The sequence below is a fragment of the Macaca mulatta genome, chromosome 9 (assembly GCF_049350105.2).
Source record: "Macaca mulatta isolate MMU2019108-1 chromosome 9, T2T-MMU8v2.0, whole genome shotgun sequence".
Lineage (NCBI taxonomy): Eukaryota > Metazoa > Chordata > Mammalia > Primates > Cercopithecidae > Macaca > Macaca mulatta.
The window spans coordinates 138,483,224-138,510,057 of NC_133414.1; the positions used below are offsets into that span (position 1 = coordinate 138,483,224).

The 26,834-nt window shown below is 43.9% G+C and overlaps 1 protein-coding gene across 2 annotated transcripts in view; it reads right to left on the minus strand.

Moving 5' to 3' along the window:
* Positions 1-756: 756 nt before the first annotated feature.
* The window catches only part of C9H10orf90 (chromosome 9 C10orf90 homolog), a 238,166-nt gene continuing 212,088 nt past the window's right edge, over positions 757-26,834 (minus strand). For both annotated transcript variants that reach the window (XM_028826995.2, XM_077947867.1), the window contains 3 exons: positions 6,004-6,067; positions 1,756-1,855; positions 757-1,667 (listed from right to left, as the gene is read on the minus strand). In XM_028826995.2, coding sequence (XP_028682828.2) covers positions 1,629-1,667; positions 1,756-1,855; positions 6,004-6,067 — 203 coding nt within the window. In that variant the 3' untranslated portion in view covers positions 757-1,628. The remainder of the gene's footprint in view (positions 1,668-1,755; positions 1,856-6,003; positions 6,068-26,834) is intronic.

Sequence of the window (26,834 nt, forward strand, 5' to 3'; positions counted from 1 at the left end):
TCTTTACAACTTACTAGCCAACCTTTTGCTACTCTAATCTGCTATTAAGGTTAATGATTAAACATATTAAACTTTTCCATTCAAATGACTGTGTGGTTTCTCTCTCCTAGTTGGACCCAGACTGACACCCTTGCCAGAGGCCACAGACCAGGGAGCAGCCGCCAAGATTGGAAATCAGGCAGCTTCCGTGCTTGACAGTGTTGTCAGACCCTTGCGTGGGCAGGAGAGCACAAGTCTGATTCAGTGTGTGCTGATGTGAGGTCTCTGATTCATACTGGAGGGCAAGGCAGAGAGGACACATGTCAGGAGAGAACCCCAGGGTGGAGTTTTCAACAGTTTGCAGCAGATGTGTAAAAGAAAGGCATTTCAGAAAGAGGGGACAGTATGTACAGCAGCAGGAGGGAGGAAGGAAGGGTGACAACTTCAGGGAAGGGACAGAGGTATCACCAAGCTCCTGCTTCATCCCCAAACCTTTTGTTTCATTCCCAGGGAGAATCCTAGTAAGATTTAGAGTCTGAAGGATCCTAAATCTTGCTCTCGATGGTTTGACCAGCTTTTCTCTTACCAGTTGTCTAGGAGGCAACATTATCCACTGGAGCATCTAGAATCACAAGGACTTCCATGGTGGTCAGAGGCAGAAGAGGATGTGGAGCAGGTCAGTAGTGCCTGCTGGGTCTTGGGCAGCATTTTATACCTTATGTTATCTATCCTGGCCACCTACTTCATAACAGAATATATAACAGAGAAATACTTGAATTTTTATAATAACTGCATTTATTTCCATTTGTGTTGTAAAAACTAGCTTGTTCTTAGCTTCCCAAACACACATATTTATAAATAATGTGTATTATAAACATTTGGAAGAACAGACAGCAAAGCTGGACCATTAGGCTATTTCTTAACAAAACGACTTTTTTTACGGGGTGGGGCAGGAGGAGTGTTGCAGAAAACACTGAAGTTACACCAGAGCTTCCATAGCAATGGATTCTTTTCCCCCTGGTGAGGAACGGTGCTGGGGGCGGGGTGACTGAGGGCCACTCTGACTACTTCAGGTCACAAAGAGATGGGCTGGTTGTTCCACAGCCTCGGGCATTGCACCCACTGGTTTCCAAGTCAGCCTCTAGCATTGGTGGCATACGTGTTCAGAAAGTTTAAAAATATACTATATGATGACCCACATTTTGGCATTTGCATAACTGGCAGGTGTTGGTATTAAAATTTAAAAGGAGACGGATTTGGATCCCAAAAGTTTGATGTAAAATATTCCCCAGGGATGTAAGCAAACTTGCTTGTATAAGGCCTCTCTGATGGGCAGGAAACAGCAGGGGAGAAGAAATCAGAAGCAAAAGGTACAACTCAGAAGCAAAAACGTGAAGGGGACTGTATCTAGTGGGTTACATGGAGGTGGTTTCCCCACAACAGATTGTTGACCTATTTCCTCAAGTGTTATTGTTTCTGTTTGGCTTGGGTCAGTAATTCAGGAAGTGATGTTTTCCTTTATGGAAAAAAAAAAATCAAAGGTAAAATAAGTGTTTTCCCATCATGAAGATATTGCTAAGTTTAATGGCTTATCCAGCATTTGAAGTCCTCCCAGGTCCAGGTAGTGTGGTCAGCAGGGCAGCCTGCGGTTAGACCGCATTCCTTTGAAGGAGCTGGTCCAGTAATTGCTAGAGGAAAAGGGAAACAAAGATGTCAAGTTCAGATTCAGCATCTGTGCGCCACACACATCACACCTGCTGGTGACGAGGCCATTACCTTTTTGAAGACTTCGGCACGGAGTCTGTTACTTTGTAAGATCACCCTTTTCCTTTGTTCTTCTTTTTTCTTTTTAACTTCCGGCAAGTTATTATAGATTCTGAAACAGATTCAGAACACATTTGGAATGGTAGCTTGACAGCGCGCTCCCGCCGTGGGGCTGCATCCTGCCCTGACGGCAGGCTCTTACATTTCAAAGAGAAGATTGCTGCTTATGGACTAGCTCACAACTGTAGGATGCCAGGACGAAGGGCTTTCCTGACCATACCCAGAACCCGCTGCATGGCAGGGGATGGCACCTTGTCCAGTGCTACCTGGGTCAATGAAACAGGCAGAGTCCCACCAGTAGCAAAGCTGGAGGGGCCAGTTGCTTATTTAGAGTCATTGTTTTTGTCCCTCCATTCTCTATGATAATTAACAAATTAATCATAAAATGAAGGATTCTAAACCTACTCCTTTAGTATTCTGATTGTAAACTTGTTTCCAAATACCTTCTTACCACTCAACATTTGCCTTCCTGTGACTTAGAGAAAGAACAGCAAATAAATAGAAGTAGCAGGAATTATAATACTGTAATAAAACATATAAGTGTGTGTGTTTTTACCTCTCAACCTATTGCACTTTGAATTATGGGCCCAAGGGATCTTCCTCTGGACACTTCTTTCCTACTTTCTAACAGAAACTTCATGGACTGATGCCAATTAATATTTCATTATAATCCACAGACACAGTGGAGTCCCTGTAGCCTGAGCATTTGGATTGCTGTACATGTGGCACTCGGCTAAAACATCTTTCTCTCGTGTTTGGAAGCCAGATACGATATAGGGAAGATATTCCACCATTAAAATAATAAGGACAATGTAGAGAAGTGATGACAACTGTCTTTGCAGAAGACATCCTAGGTATTGGACACTAGGCTTGAATTGCTTGACATGAATTATTTCATGTCATATTCACTACAGTTGGAAGAGGCATATAGTGTCCCACTGTTATATAAATGAGAAACCCAAGCCCCAGTAAGATCAGGAGGTTTGTATCAGTCCCTTGGCTGGCTTGTGGTGGGCTGGGATTCGAACCTTGGTCTGTTTGACTCTTTCTACACAACCCTGTCACCCAACCATAATATGGCATGAAGCTACTCGTGAGATCCTGGAAATGCTTATGCCTAGCACTCTGTAGGCATCAACATGGGTTGAATGAATGAATGAAAAAATGAACACATAATTGCCACATTCAGGAGTGATTCTAGGAAGGACTAGGAGAGAAAACTGTTAAGGAGTCAGTTAGAAAGTAAAGATGTCTCAAAACTCTGCAGTGGGAATTTCCTCAGATCCATATAGACTGATCTTTCTGATACTGACCATCTCAATCACCTGGCAGAGTGGTTAATATTAGGTGTCAACTTGATTGGATTGAAGGATGCCTGGATGGTTGATAAAGTCTTTTTTCTGGGTGTGTCTGTGAGGGTGTTGCCAGAGGAGATTGGCATTTGAGTTGGTGCACTGGAAGAGGAAGACCCAGATTCAGTGTGGGTGGGCACCATCTAATCAGCTGCCAGCGTGGCTGGCACAAAGCAGGAGGAAGAAGGCAGGATCACCTTGCTTGCTGGGCCTTCTGGCTTCCTTCTTTTTCCATGCTAGATGCTCCTCCTCTGGCCCCTCCTACCCTTGGACATCAGACTCCAGATTCTTCAGTCTTTGGACTCTTGGGCTTGCACCAGGGGGCTCTTGGGCCTTCAGCCACAGACTGAAGCCTGCACTTTTGGTTTCTCTGGTTTTGAGGCTTGTGGACTTGGACTGAGCCACTACTGGCTTCTCTCTTCCCCAGCGTGCATATTGTGGGACTTTGCCTTGTGACTGTGTGAGTCAATTCTCCCTATTAAACTCCCTTTTATATACATACATCCTATTAGTTCTATCCCGCTGGGGATCCCTGACTAATATATCTGGGAAGTGTAAAATAAAGGCTCCTAGGTCCCACCTCTGTTACTTCTGATTCAGTATTTTCTTAAAAGAACTTCCCAAATAAATCATGGTCCATCTATGCAATGGACGACTCTGCAGACAGTCAAAACCGACAAGGAAAATAATCTATTCGTCACAGAAGGGGTTCACAGACATAAAGTGAAAAAACAAGCTACCAAGAGACAGTGTGTAGTAGGATACCATTCATGGTTAAAAATCACATGACTATATATGCACAAGTAAAAGTCTTTCATGGTTAAAAATCACATGACTGTATGTGCACAAGTAAAAGTCTTTCATGGTTAAAAATCACATGACTGTATGTGCACAAGTAAAAGTCTTTCATGGTTAAAAATCACATGACTGTATGTGCACAAGTAAAAGTCTTTCATGGTTAAAAATCACATGACTGTATGTGCACAAGTAAAAGTCTTTCATGGTTAAAAATCACATGACTGTATGTGCACAAGTAAAAGTCTTTCATGGTTAAAAATCACATGACTGTATGTGCACAAGTAAAAGTCTTTCATGGTTAAAAATCACATGACTGTATGTGCACAAGTAAAAGTCTTTCATGGTTAAAAATCACATGACTGTATGTGCACAAGTAAAAGTCTTTCATGGTTAAAAATCACATGACTGTATGTGCACAAGTAAAAGTCTTTCATGGTTAAAAATCACATGACTATATATGCACAAGTAAAAGTCTACTTTAAGGCAAAGAGAAAGGCCTGACAGGATACACAGGAGCTATCACTGTGGGTGTCTGAGGAGCTGACACTGGGACAGGGAAAGTGGGCTGGCAACAGGGAGGGGAACCGCTGGTCATGAGGGGACTTTAGCTTTATCTGCATTGTTTGCATTTTTTAAAATAAAAATGTAATTTAACAATATAATTAATAGCAAACAATACAAAGAAAAGAAAGCTCCAGGTGATTCTGTGGGTGAGCCAGAGTCAGAGCCCACCCAAAGTATAATCCACAGAGCAGAGTGTAAAGCCAGCTACTAAGTCCACCAGAGGAGACCAGCTGGGGGAAGCCAGTAACTCGACGTGAAACGTCACCTAGCTCAGTTGTCCTCTTTGAGCCTCAGTTTCCTCTTCAGTAAAATGATAGGGCAATACTCTCTGACTACTCATGCTACTTTGAGATCTATTATTTTAATTGCTTAGTTTGCAAGGCTCCATAATGGTGGCTTAGGGTTTGGGGACTGGGAGGGGAGGATTTGGCTGAAATTTTTCTGTAAATTGAAAAGGGAATGGTTCTGGCCTGAGGCATATGCAACTTTGCACTTCTGAAATAGCAAGTCTTAAAGCCCAGTGGCCCTTTAAAAACCCCAATTAGAATGCTACGAATCAAGTATTTAATGGGACAGTCTCCCTTTTCCTCGTTTTCACTTCCTTATTTACAAAGAGCCTTCCAATAAATGATCAAAGTTACCTAATCACCATGGAAACAATATAATCATGGTAAAAGCAGAAATTGTATGCCTGAAGTGGGGAGAAAAGTATTCTTCCTATTTCAATGGTTTCTTTAAGTGTGCTATCAATTTGATTTAATTATTATAATTCCTCCCTGTACTAGGTACTTTATTATAAACTAATGACATTTTACTTGCATGAACTTGGCCAACGCTGCCGACCTATTATATTTTGGTTAAGAGGCCAGATCTCAGAAAGAATGGCAGCCTTTGTGTGCACCAGATTGGTGAGAATTAGTGGGAGTCTTGAACAGGCACCAGGCAAGCAGAACGAGGAGGATGTGCCTGCAGCGTGGCCACCAGGTCTGCTGGAGACAGCACCAGGAAACCTAGCTCGTGGCCCCTCTGAGGCTCTACTGGCTCCCATGTGCCATCTGCCTCCAAGGTTGGATCCTTTCCTTCAGTCCCTGCTACAGTCCAGACCCTTAGGAGAAATAGCTTCTCTCCCCCTCATAAAATTACCTTCAAAGGTGCAGTGACAAATAGCTCCTGCCCAGAGCGACAATACGAATGTGCAGGAGTTCCAGCTCAGAGTCTGGGAATCTCTTAGAGACCAATTACTGGATTGGTTCAGAATCCAAGACCTATCACTTTCCTAAGGTTTTTCCAAGAGCAGCATTAACATTCAAAAGCACACTTCAACTACCATACTTATTTTAGCCGTTTTTTCAGGTCTGCAGCCAAAAAGACCTCAGACCTTAAACATGGGCCTACAAGCAGTGGTCCCATTGGAGAGCACCTGAAGCCTTCAAACCACCCCACTTGCCCCACCAACTTCTTTGAACACTATACAATAGCTAGGTACCTCTTAGATCGCATATGCATCTCCTTCTCTGAAATGCACCGTTCTTTGGGTTTGAACAAGTTATCTGGAAAAAATAGAAAGAGAATTAAGTCAGAAGGTGTAGAATCTTGCACATTTCTAGAGAAACATTATGGTTAGTTCATAATCTGTTAATTGATCCTTATTCTAATCCATATCCTGAGTCTAAGCAGAACTCAGTAGAGACTGATACACCATAAGTGGTTGTATTGACAATGGCCAACAACAGGGTTGGTCTTGACAATAGTTAAATAAGGACATGAAGTACAATGTTAGCATCTAACCTACTTTATGGAGAGCAACACCTTTGAATGCTTCCTTGTTGCAGGAAGTCAGGGACCCCGAACGGAGGGACTGGCTAGAGCCACGGCAGAGGAACATAAATTGTGAAGATTTCATGGACATGTATCAGTTCCCAAATAATACTTTTATAATTTCTTATGCCTGTCTTTAATCTCTTAATCCTGTTATCTTCGTAAGCTGAGGATGTACGTCACCTCAGGACCACTGTGATAACTGTGTTAACTGTACAAAATGATTGTAAAATATGTGTGTTTGAACAATATGAAATCTGGTCACCTTGAAAAAGAACAGAATAACAGCGATTTTTAGGGAACAAGGGAAGCCAACCATAAGGTCTGATGGCCTGCAGGGTCGGGCAAAAATAGCCATATTTTTCTTCTTGCAGAGAGCCTATAAACAGACGTCCAAGTAGGGAAGATATCGCTAAATTCTTTTCCTAGCAAGGAATATTAATATTAATACCCTGGGGAAGGAATGCATTCCTGGGGGGAGGTCCATAAATGGCTGCTCTGGGAATGTCTGTCTTATGTGGTTGAGATAAGGACTGAGATATGCCCTGGTCTCCTGCAGTACCCTCAGGCTTACTAGGGTGGAGAAAAACTCCGCCCTGGTAAATTTGTGGTCAGATTGGTTCTCTGCTCTCAAACCCTGTTTTCTGTTGTTTAAGCTGTTTATCAAGACAATACGTGCACCACTAAACATAGACCCTTATCAGTGGTTCTGTTTTTACCCTTTATCCTGTTCCCTCAGGAGCATGTGATCTTTGTTAGACCCTTATTAGTAGTTCTGCTTTTTGCCCTTTGAAGCATGTGATCTTTGTACCTATTCCCTGTTCTTACACCCCCTCCCCTTTTAAAACCCTTAATGAAAACTTGCTGGTCTGAGACTCCGGCGGGCATCACAATCCTACCGATATGTGATGTCACCCCTGGAGGCCCAGCTGTAAAATGCCTCTCTTTATAATTTCTCAGCTGGCCAACACTTATGGAAAATAAAAGAACCTACATTGAAATATTGGGGGCGGGTTCCCCCAATACTTCCTTTAGCAACAGAGTCATGGTTTTCTGAGAAAAGTGCCAGAGTGCAAGGTCATTCCACCCATAGAAAAATCCCTACACTAGGTCTGTGAGGCCTCTAAGGACAAGGAAATACCCCACCTACCCCTAGGGCATTTTGCAAGAAGGAGGTGTCACTCTTGTCTTTAGCCCTGTCTCAGGGTTGCTCAGCCTCTGCAAGATGAAGACCACCTTGTCCTCTTCCTAATGAGGGGAAAGGTAACGAACCACAACATAATAATCATGTATGCTCGGTATCCTTTAAGAAAGTACACAGTAGCTAAAAATCACTATGAGACTGGGATTTTTTCATTCTAAGTACATATTACTAATCATAATGATGTTCATAGATGGCACACTTAAAAGTGGTGTGTGTTAAAAAAAAAAAAAAAGTCCTGTTCCAATAACTCAAATTTCCATGAGACACTCAGCCATGTAGATTAACAAAGGGTCTCGCATATGTAAATGCTCCTGGGGCGCTTGTTGCATGGAGGTGTGTTTGAGCAACTGCCATGCTTCCTAAAACACCTGGGCAGCAACCTGCTCATTCAGCAGAAGCAGACAGGCAACTTGGCCCCTTGCCAAGCATCAGAGTTGGAGTGGGCCTCCTGTGATCCCCAGTGAAGTCCTGGGTCTATTTCTATTCATCTCCTCCAACCCGGGCCTGTCCCTTTGCTCATCAATCCAGTGGAGCAACCAAATATTTCTCAGGCTTGAGAATAGACAGAATTTTCTAGGAATATCTAAGAAGGTGGGATAGAGCCAAGGAGCCTAAGAAATTTCTTCCTCTCTGGAGAAACACAACACGGCTACTGACTTACAATATGGAAAACAACACAGTGGCTGAGCTTGTCCCATCTGGTTATTCAAACATGAAAAAGAATATGGCACCATCACTTAACTTCAAAGACAAGACTCAAAGGAGAAACAAGAAAAAGAAATCAGAATATTTCCAACTAAGTGGCTGTATTGACAACTGACCAAAAACAGAGTTGATCTTGACAAATTAAATAAGGGTGTGAAGTACAGTGTTAACACCTAACTTACTTTATGGAGAACAATGACTTTGAATGCTTCTTTTTAGCAACAGAATCATGGTCTTCTGGAGAGAAGTGCCAGGGTGCAAGGTCACCCCACCCATAGAAAAATCCCTACACTAGGTATGAGGCCTCTAAGGACAAGGAAATCTCCCAGCTTTCCCTAGAGCAATTTGCAAGAAGAAGCAGTGAGAAAATAACATCACCATGGAGACTGCAATGGGCCAAGATACCGCCCAGTACCCAGTGGTCCCTGCTCCAGGCAGCACCAGGTCGGAGCCAAGGGTCGCAGAAACATCCCAATGGCATTTCCAAGAAAAAAGGAAATGTCAGCTTCAGTCAGTCAGGCCCTTGGGCAAGCAAATATGTGACTCTTGACAGTCACTTATTCTACTTAGGGAAAAGAAACCTTGTACAAAGAATTAGATTCAAGTCCAGCTTAGCAATCCTCATGGGCTACTCAAGAGTAGGGTGAGGCCAGGGTAGACAGACCGTGTCCTGAGGAGATTAAAAACATTACAAATACCATTTGTAAGATTTTGATCATCTTGGTTCAACTGTATGTGGTCTACTCTGGAAAGCGAGATTTTTTTTTTTTTTTTCAGTTTGTTTCTTTAGAACACCTGATACCACAATTAAGCTTTGGTTTGATTCCCAAGAGGAAACAAAAGCAAATGTGAGCTCTCTGACACCTCCAGTGTTGTGTTTCCTCAACTTAGCTCAGCCTGCTGTGCCATGCAGAACTTTTGATTCTGGGCCCAGCAGCCTATGTTAGGTGCAAAATAAGCAGGACTGTGTCCAAGGGGGCTTCCCCTGCTGGTGACCTCAACCCACACCCCCAGAAAGTATTTGCAAGTTGATTGCTGCTGACTTGGAGTTTTCCTAATGGTTCCCAAGCTCATCTGATAAATAGCAGGGTCTTTCCTAGCCTAGAGGAAAGAGGCGTGAGGAAGTGGTTTGAAATAGGGCAAGCGCATTGCAAACAGCTCCCAATCTCACTTGAGTCAAAGGAACACAACTCACTGGAGAAGCTTTGGGCACGTTGAGAGAGGAAGTGGCTTGTGGTTGCAGAAACTGTGTTTCGGGAGCCCTGACCAAGCGCTCCTCCATTTCCCAAGACCAATCCAAAATTCATTTCTTAGATATGCCTTTCTCCTTCCTTCTACATTTAACGAGCAGTTATGTTGGTAGGGGATGCTCAGAAACAAAAATAACAGATAAGATCCTCCCTTCATGGGATTTCATTTGTTTCAGGAGAAGCTGGACAAGTCACAAACCAACTAAAGTATCCGGCAAATGCTCTGGTGAAAATGAAATGCCACCATTTATCAAAGGGGCACTGGAGAGGCAAGAAGTCCCTACAGGGGAGGAGATCTTTAAACCAAGACCTGAATGACCACAAGAGTCAACTGTGGGAGGACCTGGGAGAAGGGCACAGTGAGCTTCTGCAGCAGGAACTGAAAGTGGGTCATTGTGACTGTGCAGGGAGGGAGTGTGCAGAGGCGAGAGCTAAGATTACTTTGGTTCTCCACCCAGGTGATGCCTTACAACTTCCTGGGGATTTGGCAAAGATTCATGTGTGTTGGCATTGGAATCTCAACCAAATCTCCAGATGACTCCAATATGCCCTAGAATTGAAAACCACCCATGCTGGGCTTTGCAAACCTATTTAAGGAGCTTTGCAAGCCTGTTAAGGAGTTTGCCTCCAGAGTAAGAGAGATGCAGAGCTGTGTGGAGTTTTAAACATGAGATCTGATTTTTATTGCTAAAAGATGACCGCAGAGATGCAAAAATGGCAGCAGTGAGACAGGTCAGGCAATTGCAGCCAGGTGGGGAAAGATGGCAGCGTGCAGGTAGCCATGGGACTCTTCTACCCTATACAGTTAGAAACTGAGTTGTAGGGGCCAGGAGAGATGAATCAAGGGTGACTCCTAGGCTTTGGGTTTAAGCAACCCATTCATTTGACCATTGTTAAGTTTTTATCTCCTGGGTGCTAAGCGATAGGGACACAAAGATAAATAAAACTAAGAGCTCCGAGCCCAGGATGCGAATGAGGTAAATAAGGCCTTTAGATGCCAAGAGCAAAGTCTGCACAGGGTGAGGGGAGACCTCAGATGGGAGTGGTCAGGTCCACCAGGGAAGAGGGGCATCTGGGAAGACTCCATAACAGGAGACAGCTGAGCTAGGTCATGAAGTAGAGAGGGATGTTCCCCAATAGCCTGTGGTGGGTGCGGGTGGGTAAAATGATGGCCCAGGGCCACATGGACCTGCTTGCAGCAAGAGATAAGTCATCCTTGATTCATCTCTCCTCGTCCCACAACTCAGTTTCTTCCTGTGCAGGGCAGAAGACTCCCATGGCTACCTGCACACTGCCATCTTCCCCGGCCTGGCGCAATTGCCTTCAGGACATGTACAGCATGACCCACAGGGATTTCACTTCATGGAATGGAAACCCATCCTGCATGAGCTTCGTTTGAAAAAAACAAAAAAAAACAGAGAAATCTTATCTATGAAATTACTCTTAATGGAAATTCTGCCTGTATAAAATTACAGTGGCAGGTGAGAACCATTTTCAGCCTGCTTATGGGTCTCTTACAGATTTTCCTTGAAGTTTCATGTGTTCTAATTCACTGATATGGAGGGAAGAGACTGCAGTTGTGTTTACCTCGAATTATTCAAATAGAGGAGGGCTTTTCCCCTCGATAAAATTACTAAGGTAAATTGCCCATTTCTATATTTCTGGAAAATACTTTTTTCCCCAAAAAGTCTTGCATCTGCCTCATTATTGGATCCAAACTACAGTGTCTGTTGCTAATTTAATTTGGTAAGGCCAGACTTCCTCAAGCCCTTGCCTGTGTCAAAGTCAGCACACAACCAGGTACCAAGATTTGGGTGCTTCTGAGAACTACTCTGGTAAGGTCAAAGCCCAGACATCCCATTAATCTCTATAAACACATGTGGGTGTTTATTGTAATCCTCATATCACCTGTGTGCACACACAGGCACACACACATACACAAGGACAAGTGGCCTCAGTATTCAGACAGTTGACGGTATCACCAGAAGGCAGCAAAGATCACCCTGCCACCAGCATGATTGGTTGTTTGTGGGGCTGGGCTGTTTTTCCTGCCTGCAGAGCCCTTATCTACAGCTCTGGTTGCAAACTTCATTTTCCCTACTGAAGAGGTAATCTAAATGATAATCAAGTTCACACGATTTATTAGGACAATGCCCTCCAGAAGCCTGTTTTCTGAAGTCAGCCCGAGCACTTTGAAGGATGTTTTAGACATTTGCTTCCCCTATCTTAGAAACACCAAAACCAGGAGAAAGCTGTTGGAGAGAAATCAGCAGGGAGTCCACAAGCCAGCCTGGAGTATAGATGTCAAGTCTCTACCTCCCTGAATCTCGTATTAAAGATTGGACCTTCACAAAAGAATGGAAATAGGTGTGTTTAAGGGAACCCCTAACAACTGTAAATTCTAAGATCACAAGGCTGTGCATCATGCAATTTCAAAGCCACTGGGTCTCTGCCGCTGGCCGTTAGAGTAATTCCATCATGGTTCTCAGGGTTTAAATACAAGGTTCTCAGGGTTTAAATTTGTACATAATTTCTGTTCGACTCACCATGGTGGACCCTCTAATTTTCTTGATGTAGGCAATAGGAGAGTGGTCTATCTTGGACCAAATTAGCCCTCCAGAAATTAAACAGCACAGGTGACACCATATGAAGGTGAGTTAACGACTCATAGGTGGTTTGGCTCTGAAGTGCTCTCATGATAAAATCTTATGCTGGATTCTCATTTTCTAAACATTATCCTGTTTCTAAAATCACTTCTAATCTTCTGTGGAATCCTGCTGCTGAACGACAGGTGCACATGGCAGGCAGCTTGTTTCCGAACCCTGTCAGGTGAGTGGAAGCCACACAGAGGTTGGTAATGGTATGAAAGTGATGCCATGTGCCAATTACTGTCCAGACACGTGAGAGAGCTGCTGATGTAACAATTTGGAAAGACAATAGGTTCTGAGAACTTTCTGGTGAAGGAACATAAAATTAAATAAAAAATAAGCCAGAGAGTCTCCAAAAAAATTGATTCCCTTCTGCATACTCAGTTTGAGAAGCAAGGTGTACAGGGCTTCCTGGTAAAGGAAGGGTAGATCATTCTCTTGCACACAGAGACTTACCCTTGAGTTTGAGCTCAGAATGGGGTCCCATCTTGGAGCTTCCATGGAAAGATAGGGTGCTGTGGAGCTACTGGATGGATTTGATAAAGGGTCTGCACCCTTGGTGGGGAGGTGGTGAAGAGAATGTCTTCCCATGAACACTGGCAGCCCCAAGCCTCCCCAGATCTTCCAAGGAGAGACCCCTGAGGCAATATGGCAGATGAGGCCCAGGACCAGAGCTTTGCTTCCCCAGCTGGAGGATCCCAGACCCCCAAGTCGACCATGTCTATTAAAAACATTTTGGGAGAGAAATGGAATCTTGATGCACTCCCTGAGGCCATGTTGCTCTACCTCTTGGACCCAAGAGCACTGTCCTCAGTCCCCTTCTCTTCCTGGCTCCCTAGGGGTCTTCTCCTATATGATTCTAGACGTGGTTTGCAGCTGTCTGCCTGGCCAACTCTCTCCGCAAGTGGCACATGAACTCCTAGAGGACAGGGAAGTCTCTTCTCAGCCCCTAATATCCTTGCTTTTTCCCATTCGCACTCCATTCCTATGGCCAAAAGATATCCAGTGCTTAACATTTTTTTAATGGACTGGTTACTCCACAAGAGATCCAGTAATAGACAAAGGGTTCCCCATAAAAGCTACAGGAACTGCTAAGGAAGGCTGGTACATATCACCTCCTAATTCAGGTTGCCCGTGGTGCCAAAGACCCACAGAACAACAAGCTCTACCTGTGCAAATTCAGTTTGCCCCAATGTTGACAGGATCAGAGACTCTCAAACTAACCAGATTCTTACCCAAGACCAGAAACTTACAACATGAATCCCAGTGGAGCACTCCTGTCAGTTGCCCAACACATGCATTTCCTCCCAGGGGAGCTCAGCAGTGGCTAACAAAGTGATACAGACTATTTTCTGCAATGAGCACACTGTTGAAGTTGAAAGGAAATCAGCTGAAAGATGGGCAACTACACCCAGTCTCTAGGATTCAGTGATTCAAATTCTTAATGACCTCACTAAACACAACAGGAAATTCAGTTTCTTTTTACAAAAAAAAAAAAAAAAAAAAAAAAAAATGAGCATTAGAAAATTAAACATCATACTTTTATGACATATATGTGATGATATCTTTGGCTTGCCTGGGCCTCCATAAACTGATAAAGCTTTCTCATGTATAAGTCTAAAAACTTGGGGTCACCTTAGGCCTTTGCTTTGCTATGTACTTTGGGACAAGCTACTTATGCTAAGATTTGGTTCCTCTGCACCCATTGTGGGAGCACAATCATTTTTTAAAAACTTTTCTTTTTTGAGCCAGGGTCTCACTCTGTTGCCCAGGGTGGAGTGCAGTGGCACAATCATGGCTTACTGCAGCCTCGACCTCCCAGGCTCAAGCGATCCTCCCACTTCAGCCTCCCCTAAATAACAGGGTTTTTGTTATTGTTGTTGTTGTTGTTATTTTTGTTTTGTATTTTGTAGACATGAGGTCTCACTTTGTTGCCCAGGATGGTCTTAAATTCCTGGCCTCAGCTGTCCTCCCACTTCAGCCTTCCAAAATGCTGGTAATTATAGGTATGAGCCACTGTGCTGGGAGTGGTCCATATGAAGGTACTCTATTAACCATGAAGAAGCTAATGGCAATGCCAACGACCACCATTCCCCCGGCGTTCCTTTCTCTACTGGGCACCTATCCCCCAAATTCATGTTTTGATTCATCGTTATAGCAACCCACTCAAGCTAGTCTTCTCTCCTCTTTACAGGGGTTTTGTGGGTAGGTAAAGTACCTCTATTCTCAAAGTAAGTAGACAAGAGACCTGAGAGTTTAGTACTGATGGAATCCGTGGGATTTTTATTCTCCACAAAAGATATAAGGTTGAAATTCTCAAAGGAGGGATTGTATTTTCACATAAATGTCAACATCTGGGTGGCTTCCAGTTACCTTCCAGTCCCTGAACCAGCTGCATCAACATCACCTGGAGCTTTGTTACAAATGCAAATACTCGGTCCCTATATCAGGCCATCGAAATCAGAAATTCCGTGGCTAGGCCGGTGGTCTGTGGCTTTAGCAGTTTTCTGGGTGATTCTGAAGCCTGCCTAGGTTTGAGGACCACTGTTACCTTGGTAGAATGTAGTAAGAGTGAGAAGGAAAAAAGCCAAGTCCCTACATGGGTTTGGAGGCTTTGAGGAAGTATTGCCAGATAAAATAAAGACTGCTCAGTTAAATTTGCATTTCAGATCCACAACAAATATGTTTTAGCATAAATACGGGACATACAATATTTGGGACACACTTATACTAAAAAAGCTTCATTATTTATGTGAAATGCAATTTTAACTGGGCATCCTGTATTTTCGTTAGATAAATCTGGGAACCCTACTCTGAATGTTTACAGAACCTCTCCATACCATGGCAACAAACAGGGCCCCAGCTGCAGGGTCCCTGAAGCCATAGTCTGAAGTAGCTGCATGTGAAGGCAATGCTATGGAAGGCCAGCCTGTGCCCTTGTTATGCAGTTAGTTCTCTGGCAGTTTATTGCTTCTTGCAGCTATTCTCTCATATAATTGGTATGGATGAGACTTCCCCCTTGATCTTGTTTTCTGTGGTTATTTCACATTGTGACATCTGTGAAGACTTTCTAATGGGAATGTGACTGACTCCACTTTTTCCAGAGGACTTTGTGCTGGGCACCAGCATGGTGGCATTGTTACAGATGCTGGGGTACACACACAGAGACAGCTCCAGGCAGGGTGCATTGTTAGGCGAGCTTCCAGTGAGGCAAAGCTAGCCACAGATGGAAACCTGCACCAAACCCTACTGCCCAGAGGAACCCCAGGACCCTCAGCCGTCACTTCCTGGAATTGCTCGACATAAAGGATGCAGGTAATGAGGATAAGACCACTTTCTCACAGTGCCAGATTTCTATGGAAAATGGCAAATTGAAACTCCAGTGGGAGTTTCATTGGCAAAGCATTGTAGATTCCTAAAGTAATGTTTCCAAAGCAGACTATCGAGAATTAGATAAAAACATTTCAAGGTCCAAAAAATAATTTAGGAAAAATAGGATTAAACAAATTTAAGCATAAAAAACACTTTTTTTTCTGTAGGATTTATCAATGCTTTTAACATACACTGAGCACTACACACTTCTAAAATAATACAGTATACAACAAATAACATATTTTTCAAAGGAATCTGAAGGATCCTTTTCTCCTTTGGAATGCATTGTGGTTAGTATTTGGCTAGAGGAAACCAAGAAGAAAAATGAGATCAACTATAGGATATAACAGCTATAACTAGTTCTCAGTTTTCAAAATTATTTGTACCTGTTACATAGAATTTAATCTCTGTGTGTATATGTATACATGTGTATATGTATGATGTATGTGTGTGTATATCTGGTATACACAATCAGGCCACATGGCATCTCTTAAAAGTATGTGTGTGTGCCATTACCAACATGGCATTGGGGGTGCCAGTGCCTGAGAACCTATACAACTGCTGCCCCAGACCCTGGAGTTGTGTTCCCTCCATATGTACCCATGCCCCAGACCCTGGTTTCATGGCCACTCCATTGGTACCATACATCATACACCAGTGTCAACATCACCATGAGTGCACCTAACAGCCAGACCCAGTTCAAGAGAAATCCCCTTGGCCATGACATTCCTGGTGGTAGAAAAAGCTATCAGGAGGATCCCAGCAGCCTTTGCCATTGAAGGCCCTAAGAACCCTTGCTGCTGCTGTAGACAACCACAGCCTTGGCCACTGAAGACATCTGCAATATTGGCAATTGTTAACCTCAGCTGACAGCTATGCCACTGCACCCTCACTAGAGCTAGAACTGCCACACTCCACCCAGTGTTCTTGCACTCACCTGAAAAGGATGACTTTTTTCCCCCCAATGAAACCAGTACTTAAAACCTAGAAGAGGTGACTGCTCCATCAAATGTGCAGACATCATTGCAAGGCAAAAAGAAACAGAAAAACAACAACAAGCAAGCATAATGCCAACAAAATAATGTGATAATTGTCCAGTAACTGACCCCAAAGAAATGGAATTCTATGCATCATCTGACAAAGAATTCAAAATAACTGTTTTAAGGAATCTCATCCAACTATAAGAGAACACAGAAAAAAAAAAATGACATCAGGAAAACAATACATGAATAAAATGAGAAGTTTAACAGAGAGATTGCAATAATTAAAAAGAACCAGATAGAAATTCTGAAACTGAAGGATATAATGAATGAAATTTAAAAAGGCAATAAAAGGCATTAACAGACAAATTAAGCAGAAGAAAGAGCCTGTGAATTCAAAGATAGGTTATTCAAAAATATCTGGTCAAAGAAAAGAGAACGAAAATGAATGAAGAAAGCTTATGGATTTATAGAACAGCATCAAAAGAGCTCACTTTTGCATTACAGAAGTTTAAGAAGGGCCGAGCAAAATACAGGGGTAGAGGAAGCAGCAGGAAAGGCCCTCGGAGCTCTCTGAGTCCCCAAGCAGGCCATTCCTGCCAGGCATCACAGGAATCCTTTGGGAGGGCAGCCAGAGGTTCAGGGAAAATGCCACAAGACAAAGGAAACCTCCAGCTGAACTCTGTAACAATTTGAACCAGTCAAGAAGCCTCTTGGCCGGAACTCAGGGGAGGGTATGAATCTTGCATGCAGACTCCACAGGTAGGGGAAGAACTAAAGCCTTTTTCTTTCACAGCTGGGAGAAAGGTAGCTTGGGGCACATTCTTAGCCCTGGTTGCCTACTGCCTGGAAACAGACTTGGTGCTATTATGGAGTGCAACCAGCCGTTTGGGTTGCGTGGGAGCTGGGGGAGACCTGTGACTGCCGGCTTTCCCCCACTTCCCTGACAACCTGCATGACTCAGCAGAGGGAGCCATAATCCTCCTAGGTAAGTAACTCCATTGACCTGGGAACCTCACCCCCTATCCCCCACAGCAGCCACAGCAAGACCTGCCAAAGAAGAGCCAGAGCTCAGACACATCTAGCTCTGCCCCAAACTGATGGTCCTTCCCTACCCACGCTGGTGTCGAACACAAAGGGCACATACTCTTGGGAGTTCTAGGGCCCTGCCCACTGCCGGTTCCTCTCCATACTACCACAGCTGATGCTCTCCAGAAAGTGCCACCTCCCAGCAGGAGGCCAAACAGCACAAAAATAGAGCATTAAACCACCAAAGTTAAGAACCCTCACAGAGTCCATTTCATTCCCCTGCCACCTTCACTGAAACAGGTGCTGGTATCCATGGCTGAGAGATCCATATATGGTTAACATCACAGGACTCTGTGCAGACAACCCCCAGTACCAGCCCAGAGCCTGGTAGACCGGCTGGGTGGTTGGACCCAGAAGAGAGAAGACAATCACTGCAGCTCAGTTCTCAGGAAGCCACATCCATAGGAAAAGGGAAGAGTGCTACATCAAGGGAACACCCTGTGGGACAGAAAAATCTGAACAACAGACTTCAGCCCTAGACCTTCCCTCTGACAGAGCCTACCCAAATGAGAAGGAACTCTGGTAATATGACAAAACATATGAGGCTCTTTAACACCCCCCAAAAATCACACTAGCTCACCAGCAATGGATCCAAACAAGAAGAAATACCTGATTTATCCGAAAAAGAATTCAGGAGGTTAGTTATTAGGTTAATCAGGGAGGCACCAGAGAAAGGTGGAGCCCAATGTAAGGAAACCCAAAAAATGATACAAGAAGTGAAGGGAGAAATATTCAAGGAAATACACAGCATAAAGAAAAACAATCAACACTCCAGGAAACAGTGAACGCACTTATAGAAATGCAAAATGCTCTGAAAGTCTCAGCAATAGAATTGAACAAGTAGAAAAAAGAAATTCAGAGCTTGGAGACAAGGTCATTGAATTAACCCAACCCAACAAAGACAAAAAAATAAGAATAAAAAAATATAAACAAAGCCTCCAAGAAGTCTGGGATTATGTTAAACGACTAAAACTAAGAATAATCAGCATTCCTGAGGAAGAAGAGAAATCTAAAAGTTTGGAAAACATATTGGGGGAATAATCGAGGAAAACTTCCCTGGCCTTGCTAGAGGCCTAGACATCCAAGTGCAAGAAGCACAAAGAACTCCTGGGAAATTCATCTCAAAAAGATCATAGCCTAGGCACATTGTCATCAGGTTATCTGAAGTTAAGATGAAGGAAAGAATCTTAAGAGCTCTAAGACAAAGGCACCAGGTAACCTATAAAGGGAAATTTATCAGATTAATAGCAGATTTCTCAGCAGAAACCCTACAGCCTAGAAGGGATTGGGGCCCTCTCTTTAGCCTCCTCAAATAAAACAATTATCAGCCAAGAATTTTGTATCCAGTGAAACTAAGCATTACATATGAATTTGCCACTACCAAGCCACCACTACAAGAACTCTAAAAGGAGCTCTAAATCATGAAACAAATCCTGGAAACACATCAAAACAGAACCTCTTTAAAGCATAAATCTCACAGGATCTATAAAACAAAAATACAATTTAAAAAGCAAAAACAAAAAAAAACAAAAAGCAAGGTACATAGGCAAAAAACAGCATGATGAATAAAATGGTACCTCCCATCTCAATACTAATATTAAATGTAAATGGCCTAAATGCTGCACTTAAAATATACGGAACTATAGAATGGATAAGAATTCACCAGCCAACCATCTGCTGCCTTAAAGAAACTCTCCTAACACATAAGACTCACATAAACTTCAAGTAAAGAGGTAGAAAGAGGCATTTCATGCAAATGGACACCAAAAGCAAGCAGGAGTAGCTATTCTTACATCAGACAAAACAAACTTTAAAGCAACAGCAGTTAAAAAAGACAAAGAGGGATATTACATGATGATAAAAGGCCTTATCCAATTTTAGGAAAATATCACAATCCTAAACATATATACATCTAACACTGGAACTCCCAAATTTACAAAACAATTACTAATAGACCTAAGAAATGAGATAGACAGCAACACAATAATAGTAGGGAACTTCAATATTCCACTGACAGCATTAGACAGGTCATCAAGACAGAAAGTCAACAAAGAAACATTTTCTTGGATAAAGAAAATGTAGTGTATGTGTATGTGTGTGTGTGTGAATTATTGTCCTTCACAGACACTGTGAGGTGTTGTTTTTTTTTAAGATGCTTGGGAAGAAAATATCAATTTATGCCTATTGATTGATCTTTTGAGAGAGAGAGAGATATATATCTCTCCATATGTGTGTACATATATATCACATATATATGTATGTGTATATATACATGTATGTGTATATATACATATACATATATGTATATATACATATGTGTGTATATGTACACAATATATACATATATATGTACACAATATATACATATACATATATATACGTATATGTGTGTATATGTACACAATTTCTCATAGTCTATTGATATACACACACACACAATGGAATACTATACAGCATTAAAGAAGAGGGAAATCCTGTCATCTGCAACACCAGAGATGAGCCTGGGGGACATTATGCTAAGTGAAATAAACCAGGAACAGAAAGACAAATACTGTATGATCTTACTTATATGTGAAATCTAAAAATATCAAATTCATAGAAGCAGAATGTTGGTTACTAGGCGTTAGCAGGGGAGAATCTGGGAGATGTTGGTCAAAGGGTACAAAGTTTCAACTAAACAGGAGTAAATTCTGGATACCTATTGTAGAGCATGATGACTACAGTTAATAATAAAGCTTTTTTATATGTGAAAATTACTGGGAGTAGTATTAATAGATCTTAAATGTTCTCACCAAAAGTATGCAAGGTGATGGATATGTTACCTTCATTTAATCATTTCACAATATGTATATATATCAAAACGTCGTGTCATTCACCATAAATACATACAACTTTTACTTGTCAATTAAATCTTAAAGTTGAAACAAAATGTGGGCGTGTGGTTTTTTTAATGACAAGTTTAAACTGCTCATTTAAAGGAATTTTAACAATGATTCGAATCACAACCTCACCATAAAACAGCTACATCCAGTACAAGTCTGATAGTGTAACTTCACCGTTTGCTCCAATTCCAGGGTTTCCCAGCATTTTTTAGAGAACCATAAAATATGGTGATTTGTAGATTATTAATAAACTTTATGCTAGTTGCCAAGTAGATTTATATCTATGGTGTCACTGCAAGGTTTATTACTTAGCTGCTTTGTGGAATATAAAGGGAAATCACTTGTAAAATAAAATCAAGGCAATTGGGAAATATAACTCCTCATAAAGTCATTTTCCTTATCATTCGGAAACTCAGTGTTTTTACCTTACATTATTTTAATTGTAAGTACAATTGTCCTTTAAATCCACTTCCATAAGTACAATTGTCCTTTAAATCCACTTCCAATCAATAGACATAAATTGATCTTTTCTTCCCAAGCATCTTAATAAAAACATACAACCTCACAGTGTCTGTGAAGGACGATAATAAAAGTGTACAAGTGAATGTCTTTGAATTGGGGAAACAGTCTTTTCAGTAATTCATGCTTCCTGTTTTCTTTGTAAACTGATAAAGTAAAAATTTATTTTTATCTGATAAGCCCATTTAAAAATTCTCTTGTGAGTAATATCGGAAGAACTAGCCCCAAATATTTATTTAAAGGCCTTATGGAGAATGAGAGCCTTGAGATCAAACCAGGCAACAGGAAGGATGGTGTGGCCTGTGCTCAGCGAGCAAATCTTTATTACTGAGATACCTTCCACCACTGTCTCCTATCTGCTGGGTCGTATCTTCGGCTAGATGCTCTAGGAGTCCAAATTAATTTTAATACTTGCTCCAACCAAGAATCATCAGGGAAAGAAGATTTGTTGGAGAAGGAATTCTGCCGTGCCTTCCAGAGAATTCCATTCCTCTACTGGTGCATGATTTGAATGGCTCTGACTTGGCTCACCTTGGGAAGTGTGGATAATGCAATTCGGATGAATTCTGTCTGTTGTGTTAGATGCAGCAGGGCCTCTTGCAGCGATTTGGCGTGGAGTGTGCCCACCAGCTCTTACAATCTAGAAGGTTTTCCAACGCAACCACACAACCTTAAGCCAAAGTGAAGAAGGGAAGAAGGCAGGTGATCTGGAGGGATGCAAGAATACCAGGATGCCAAGAGTGTTCAAATGGGAGTGAGAGGAGAGGAGAGGGAGTGAAGGGCAGAAAGACAGGATGGGAGTCAGGAGGCTTTGTGGAAGAAGGGGATGTTCCTGAAGGGTTTTCTACACATTCGAAAGTTAAGGGGACAAACTGAGAGAGCCATGGAGGAGGACCCTGACAGGTGTCCTCAGAGGAGGAAATGAGCTGAGAATAGAAGGGGGCAATATGGGCTGAGTTTGAGCACTCTCAGGCTGAGTTAACTGCGGTGAGTACAGGCAGCAACAGTAATTCATAGCAAAGCACTCAGCTGAGAGATGAAAGCCGCCAGAGCCCAGCTCAGGTATTACAGGAAGCACAGGAAAGGGTCTGGGGGCAAGGGTTGAATAAAAAGGCTGGACTTGAGAGGCGCTTGCAAGGTTAGGCGGGATTTTATAGCACAGAGAGGAGGAGCGACAGAGGCTTCTCTCCGGTGGTTTGGGAACCCTGATCATGAATGTTTTGGGAGTGAAGGAAGGACAAGAAGTGAGACCAACTGGCAAGGGTGAGAGTGGGCAGAGTCAGGCTGAGAGGGGTCTGGGTTTTGGGGTGAGGGATGGAATCCAGGGAGGCTCTGAAGCTGGGCCCCAAGCCTGGAAGGAGATAGCCAGGGCCAGTTTGATGAGCTCCAGTGGGCACAGGATACAGGCACAATTGTGTCAACAGGGCATAGTGAAGACTGCCAGTGACTGAGCACCTGCAATCTGCAGATATGGTACCCCCTATGAACACAGGGACTGTATCCTTACTGCCTGCAGTGGCTCTGCCCCCTACTACCTGCAGGGGATATACCCCTATGACCCGCAGGGGCTGTACCCATATGACTTGCAGGAGATGTAGCCCTATGACTTGCAAAGACTGTACCCCTATGACCTGTAGGAGTTGTACCCCTACTGCCTTCAGGGCCTGTACCCCCTACAAATGCTGAACCCCCTATTGCCTGCAGGGGCTATACCCTCTACAACTTGCAGGGACTGTTCTGTGACCTGCAGAGGTTGTACCTTGACTACCTACAAGCGCTGTACCTTCTACAATCTGCAAAGGCTGTGCCCCTATGCACAGGCTGACCCCATACTGCCTGTAAGCTATGGTTTACCCCTACTGTCTATAGGAGCCGTACCCCTACTGCCTGCAGGGGCTGTGCGCCCTATGACCTGCAGATGCTATACTCACTACTGCCTGCAGGGCCTGTGCCCCCTACTGCCTGCAGAGGCTGTGTCCCCTACCTGCAGGGGCTGTACTCCTCCCACCTGTGGGGACTATACCCCCTAATACTTGCAGGCACTGTCCCCACTATAACCTGCAGGGGCTGTGCCTGATGCTTCACACTTATTTTTAGCCTATCCTGCTCTGGATTCACCTGTAAGGCGGAGCAATGACAAGTTCTGGAACACACTAATTCCCAGGTTGTGGCCAGCCTTTGAACACGACCCAATCCACTTGGGACCCCAGGAGCTGTGTGGTGATGATGGGGAAGCCTTGCTTATCGCTCCCAGGCAACTCTGGTGAATTGCACAGGTAGAGCCCTGACTTGGGGAGGAGAGAGGCCCTTGGGTTGGAGTGTTCCTAATGTCAGAGACTTGAAAGCAAAGGCCAGCTCTCCTGCCACCTTCCCTTGGCGTCCGTGGGTGTCAGCCTCCGTCCTCCACATCTCACAATCACCACCTTCCACTGATCCCTCTACCTGAGAACCCCTGGCATCCACCACCTTCCTCATCCCACTGCCCTGCCCAAGCCCCACCCTCATCATGTCATACCTGAAGCTACACTACTAGTTCCCAGCCCTGCTTTTGACCTCAGAATAAGGTTACACTTAGCCACATCTACAGTTCATCTTTCCTTGGGCTCCTCTTTGGCCCCTTCACCTCCCCGCCCATCCCCATTTTACCATCCAATCATAGCTAAACTGCATATCCCCAGCCTCCTTTCTTCACTGTGTATTCCCCTCTTCACCCACCCTGCCCCATTGGCATGGTTCTCCCCCACGTCGGGAACCTTCCTCCCCAGGGTGGGAGCAAGGCTACCATCTATGAGATTCCACAACAACCTCAGAAAACCCCTTTCATGGCACTGTGAGAATCCTATGAGCATTGCCTCTTCACCCGCCTGCTTCCCCACAAGGTGGGCAGACTAGGGACTGTGCCTAGCACTGTGTGGGTTCTCAAACAAGGTATGCTGAAGAGATGGACAAAGAAGTTCCTTCTGTCACTGCTAGAGCCATGGGAAGGTGGCCCAGGTAGCTCCCAGGTGAGGAGAGAGACTTATGCATCGTATTTATTGGCTTCGAGAGTTCAAACTACAGGTGACAAGATAGTCAAGACAGGCTACGGACTGTAGCTAGGACCTTGACAGTGCTACTTCCTGGTCCCTCTAGAGTCCTCAGTTGTTCATGAAAATTTTCCTGCCTCCAAACAAGGAGCCCTAACCCTAATTAACACTCACCCACATGCAGCACTCTTCCCCTGGCCTCAAAGGTGCTCAGAATTCACTAGCTACCATAAAGTTCAGCTGGTTCCCTGGTTCTCACCATAGTCATCCCCTGCAAGTCCAGGGACTGGCTTCTCTGGCATTGTCAGCTGCCGAGGCTCCTCCCACCTGAACCTTTCAGGTTCTGCTCCTGAGCCAAGACTGCTTGACAAGCCCCGATCAGAGGCAGCTACCCCAGCACCAAAAGCAAATAGGAGTCTTCTTTTTAGCAGATGCCTTGACGCTGTAGCCAGAGCTCGTTCACGCATATGATTTATTAACTAATTTAGCATGTAAGAAAAACATCTGCATTTTACTTTTATCATCTTGCCAGCAGACAGGCTGAAGACAAGATGTGTACTGCAGACTTGTTTAATAGGGCCTTAAACATTTCTTCTCACTTGCCCAAGCTTGTATGAGGCTCTGGTTTCAGAGGTTGTCTGATTTCACTGACCTAACACAAACAAACCCAAAAGTAAAGCTCTCATCAACACATAAATACCACAGGGATGGTCAGGGTGGCCATAAAACCCATGTTGGCCAAGTCCCACTTTGAGAGCATGCTGGTTGCCAGGACTGTCTTGGAATTTGGGGAGTAAAAGGTATTCAGTTAGTTAACATTCTGAACTGAGCCTGGTTACCTTTTATTATATACAATTTTAAGATTTTCATTTAAAGGAATGTGAACTTGTAAGGATATTTGTTTTGGGCAAACACCAGTTGGATGATATAATGAGTACAATGGTGTCTCCCCAACAAAAAGATATGTTTAAGTCCTAATCCCCCATAACTCTGAATGTGACTTCTTTAGAAATAGGGTCTTTGCAGAGGTAATCAAGTTAAAAGGAGGTCTGACTGGATGAGGGTAGCCCTAATCCAATGGCTGTCATCTTTATGAGGAAAGGAAATTTGAACATAGAGACCCAGATGCAGGGAAGACGGCCATGTAGAGACAGAGGCAGAGACCGTAGTGCTGTATCTACAAACCAAGGAACACTGAGGACTGCAGGAAGCCGCCAGGAGCAGAGAGGGAGGCTGGACACAGCATTGCCCACTGAGCCTCTAGAAAGTAACCAACCCTGTGGAAACCTCGATTTTGACTTCTGGCCTCCAGAATTGCAAGAAAATGTTTCTGGGCTTGTTTTTTGTTTGTTTGTTTGTTTTTGTATTTTGCTTTTTCTGAGACAGGGTCTTGTGCTCTGTTGCCCAGGCTGGAGTGAAGTGGTACGATCACGGCTCACTGCAGCCATGACCTAGCCAGGCTCAGGTGATCCTCGCACCTCAGCCTCCCAAGTAGCTGGGACTACAGGCATGCACCTTCATGCCTGGCCAATTTTTGTACGTTTTGTAGAGACAGGGTTTCTCCATGTTGCCAGGCTGGTCTTGAACTCCTGGGCTCAAGGGATCCACCCACCTCGGCCTCCCAAACTGCTGGGATTACAGGCTTGAGCCACTGGGCCCTGCCAGGTCCTGTTCTTTTAAGCCCTGTGTTTGGTGATTTCTCACAGCAGCCCTAGGAAACCAGTACAGATGGCCAAGGCCACATTGCCTCTGGCACTTGGGATGGTGGTGTCCCAGACCACTTGTGGCCGGTAGAATGGCACAGCCGGGAGGTGCTGGCCCAGGAGAAGAGAAGCCCAGCACAGCACCACACTAAACAGGTAGCCTAAGGTCTCTGGGTCTCTGTTTCTTCCCACACAAAGTGAAGGGACCTGACTGAAAAGGAAGCCCTCAGCGCCATTCTGTGTGTGTACGTGAGTCTTGAGCTCTAAAGTGGCGTCATTCTATATTTGCTAACCACAAATTTGGTAGCCTAACCATGCTCTCAAGTAGCATCTTCAGAACTATCGAGGCTGAGTGGCCCACACAGCCTGGGCACCAACACCCAACATTGCCCAGGGCCAGTGTAGGCACTGAAGGCCCCAGAGGTCTCCTGGTGCTGGCTTTGATTCTCACAGCAACTTGAGAAGTCTGTGCCTGAACCCAGTTTTCTCTTTATTGGGCCAGAGACGAAACAGCCTCCTGGAAACTGTATCCCCATTGAACCTATATCTGCCAACAGACTTACAGCACTGGTTAGAGACACATTTTCCCATGGGGAGCTCTTTGCATACCCCCTTTTGTTAGTATACTAGAAATTGTCATGCGGAGGGAGCAGCAGGTGTCTTGGCAAATATTTAGCCACAGGGAAGGATGCATTCAAATTCATTCCTCCCCGAGGTCTTTAGACAGCTCCACCAGCAGAGTTCTGGTGGAGGGAAGGAGACTTAGTCTGCCCATAGACTGGGGAGGTTCACAGGAATTCTATTACAACACCCTTTTCCTCAGTCCCCCAGGCACCCGGAATGAGATCTTGGTAATGTTTGCTAAGCTGCACTTTATTGAATACGGTTATTTCCCCAAAAGACTTTTATTCTGAGTTATACTCATGATTTCACCTCCTAGGGGCCAAAACATTTTCCTAGGAAGAAAGATCTCATTCCTCTATCCAAAGGAATAAAACTGGGGTTTCTCCAGGCCTCCAGATTTTAAGATTTGGGTTGGCAGTCACTAAGTATGTGCTCTGATGTCCCCCATCCTTACCCTCATTTCTTTTTGTTATGCTTGCTAGTTTAATAGTCTGTTT